Source organism: Aptenodytes forsteri, unplaced genomic scaffold (genome assembly GCF_000699145.1).
Source record: "Aptenodytes forsteri isolate BGI_AS27 unplaced genomic scaffold, ASM69914v1 Scaffold284, whole genome shotgun sequence".
Lineage (NCBI taxonomy): Eukaryota > Metazoa > Chordata > Aves > Sphenisciformes > Spheniscidae > Aptenodytes > Aptenodytes forsteri.
Genome location: NW_008794445.1, coordinates 4,334,816 through 4,338,204, shown reverse-complemented (window position 1 = coordinate 4,338,204; position 3,389 = coordinate 4,334,816). Strand labels below are relative to the sequence as shown.

General features: G+C 40.0%; 1 protein-coding gene across 1 annotated transcript in view; it reads left to right on the top strand.

Annotated features, from left to right (window-relative positions):
- UBN2 (ubinuclein 2) overlaps positions 1 to 3,389 on the top strand; it is a 46,665-nt gene that overhangs the window by 22,198 nt on the left and 21,078 nt on the right. The window contains 2 exon segments of the mRNA XM_019474831.1: positions 1,710 to 1,780; positions 2,497 to 2,626. Coding sequence (XP_019330376.1) covers positions 1,710 to 1,780; positions 2,497 to 2,626 — 201 coding nt within the window.

Genomic DNA, 3,389 nt, shown 5'->3' with positions numbered 1-3,389 from the left:
TTCAGTGATAGCAATGCAGTTTTTGCCTCTGCTGATGTTGCTCTCTTCAAAAGCCAGCAACACTGTCCAGTATGATAATATAATGCTGAAATTGCCTTTTAAGGTCTACCTGGGACTGAAATGTCAAAGCATCTCTTTCCTTCCACTTTATATAAACCAGAAGATGATAGTAATCCTTAGGTTAATTATGCTTAAAGATACTGTATTTAAGACTTTCAAACTTGTCTTTTTGGTATCCTATTACTTGTAAACTTCTATAACCTTTCTAATTTTTTTAGCAGGACAAATGCTTCAGTATTCTTAAACATATAGTACCATCCCCTCAGCAGCTGAATTTACGGTAGAAAGTAGTGAGCAGAATGTAGTCCTTACAGGAACTTAAACTCTGGTATAATGTTCATGACTGAAGCAGTAAAGCATTCAGACAATGGGCTACCTTATGGTTTCTGATAGAGTATCAGACTCCTGTTTTCCTGTGCAGTGTAGAGTTCACAATTCCAGAAAATACCTTTCTTTCAAACTTAAATGGGTCAGTTACACAAGAGCAAGAACAGTATTTCATAGTAATAAAGGAATTTTATCAAGTTAACACTTGCATTTATTTGTAGTTTTTAGCTATGTTGTCACAAGTCACATTTTTTTTAAAGGCAGAATTAGAGATTTTTAATTTATTTGAAAATTCAGCCTCATAGCATGTTGGCTTCCTCTAATATGTCAGTCACTATAGTGATACCACACTTGCCTACTTTTCTGCATACGTATCCTTTTCCAGCTCTTTTAGAGTGCCAGAATATAAGATGACAATAGGCCTCTAAAAGTGTTGGTTTTTTTCTTTGTCTTGACTTCTATAAATCTGCAGAGTGGATGAACACTAGAGAGGAGATCTTGCTGATTCTTGTAGAATGGTGCAGGGAATTGGCTTTCTCCTACAGGCTATCATTGTTTGTGAAAATAAGAATCTAGGAGATAAGAACAAAGATAAAGGGGATTCTACATGGGAATTCCCAAGAGATCAGGAAAAACTTCTAATAAAAGGAAGTATGTATAGGAATAAGGCTGTCTTTTTTTTCCCACCTCAAACAGACTTGGGAAGTGACTAGACAAAAATACTAAAGAGAGAGAGTCTAAAGATGGCAAGAATGCTGGACAGCACCAGAAAAGAGGGATGAGGTATTCCTCTAGCGTACGTAATCCCTTTGTAGAAATTGCAGTGAAGGTTTGAGAAGGATCTCAGAAGGCTGGGAAGTTGTAACTGGGTGAGGCACATAACAGAGGCAGAACAGGAGCCTTTTATAGATTGAGAGTAGAAATGTGTTGATGCTCTTGCCTGCTTGACTTGTCAAGCAACACTCTTCTTCTTAAAGCAAACAGTGGTAGTGGAATGTTGCTGGTGGTGAGATAATAAAACATCTCTACCATTTTCTTCCTTTGTGGTTATTGAAAAGATGAATGTGTTAACATCAGTGATCCAGGCAGCTTCTAAATAGAATGATTGTTTGCCCTAGAGCAAGGAGTTTTTAAGTAGTATAATAATAATATTCACCTCTTTCCTAAACAGCTGAGTATAGTTTGGTTTTGTTTATTTTTTCCAAATAATGCTGTTCTCTGGAAAATTAGAATGTGATACAGCAGTAAAAGTAAAGATACAAAGGTTGTTGGGATAAAATGCTCTATGAACTTTTGGATACTCTTTATTGCTGTATTTTCAGGCTGCCAAGATGTTTGATGAAGAAGGCAGGAAGAAGTTTTTCACGCAAGACATGAATAATATTTTGCTGGAGTAAGTGCTTATCTGTACAACCTTCGCTTTTTGGAAAGGGGGTGAAAGGAAAAGTACAGAAGAGGAAATATTATTGAGGTTGTTCCAACAAAGCCCTTAAAAGTCAATGAAGGTAGATCAGTCTAAGCTAGTTATTAGCTAAAGAGATTTATATATGAATACAATTCCTGTCATGACTATCTGTCTGTCTTTATCCAGTGTAAAGTGTTTTGTAGTGCCCTGTGTCCTTGACTTCATGTGCAAAATTCAACAAAACTGCCAAAACCTGCCATTATTTCTTCCTGTCCTCCACTTTCATAACTCAAAACACCATCAGCTTTCATGAAGGAAAATGCCAGCTTTTTTTACTCTACAATCCTTCAACTAAGCATTTAATACAGAAGGTTCTCTGTTCATATTCTAAGAAACAAAAAGTAATCTCTAGAAGACTGTAGCAGTTAAAATTGTGTCAAGATTGATGTGAAATGGTGGGAGTAAACGAAATTTGAAGGACAGTGTTCAGCATTGCTGGAGATGTATATGAATGGTTACTTGCCATTGATTAAGATTTCCTCCTTTTGTTAAAAAGTTTAACTATCTGAAAATGTCCCAAGCTGCTATTTTTAGTATGCACAGCTAGAATATGTTATGCATACAAAGCTTCCTTAGGTTTTTGTTCAGTTGTCATCTTCATCTTGGAGTGCCTCACTGGTTGATGTCTCTTGTTTGTCTGTCAGTATTGAGCTACAGTTACAGGAGATAAATCCTGCCATCCGCAATGGAGTCTACTCTCACCTTGAGGCTTTCGTGCCATGCAATAAGGACACACTGATAAAACGTCTGAAGAAGTTACACCTCAATGTCCAGGTAATGATGGGCAGATTAGCTCCAGCATGAGTCAATTATGTAATAGTGATGAGGACAGAATGCAGGAGAATAGAGCAACAGCCACAGAGTCTCCAATAAAGCAAAAGATTTTGGATCGGTTGCTAGGTCAGCTTAAAAGCTTTTTTCTTTGTCACCGAGGATGAGGAAAAGGCTGAGGTACTTAATGCTTTCTTTGCCTCAGTCTTTAATAGTGAGACCAGTTATCCCTAGGGTATTCAGCCCCCTGAGCTGGAAGACAGGGACAGTAAACAGGATAAACACCACCCCCACCCCTGGTAATCCAAGAGGAAGCAGTTAACAACCTGCTACGCCACCTGGATGCTCACAAGTCTATGGGGCCAGATGGGATCCACCCGAGAGTGCTGAGGGAGCTGGCAGAGGAGCTCGCCAAGCCACTCTCCATCATTTATCAGCAGTCCTGGTTAACGGGGGAGGTCCCAGATGACTGGAGGCTTGCCAATGTGACACCCATCTACAAGAAGGGCCGGAAGGAGGATCTGGGGAACTATAAGCCTGTCAGCCTGGCCTCCATGATGGGGAAGATTATGGAGCGGTTCATCTTGAGGGCGCCCACAAGGCATGTGTGGGACAACCAGGGGATTAGGCCCAGCCAGCACGGGTTCATGAGAGGCAGGTCCTGCTTGACCAACCTCTTCTCCTTCTATGACCAGGTGACCCGCCTAGTAGATGAGGGAAAGGCTGTGGATGTGGTCTACCTAGACTTTAGTAAAGCCTTTGACAC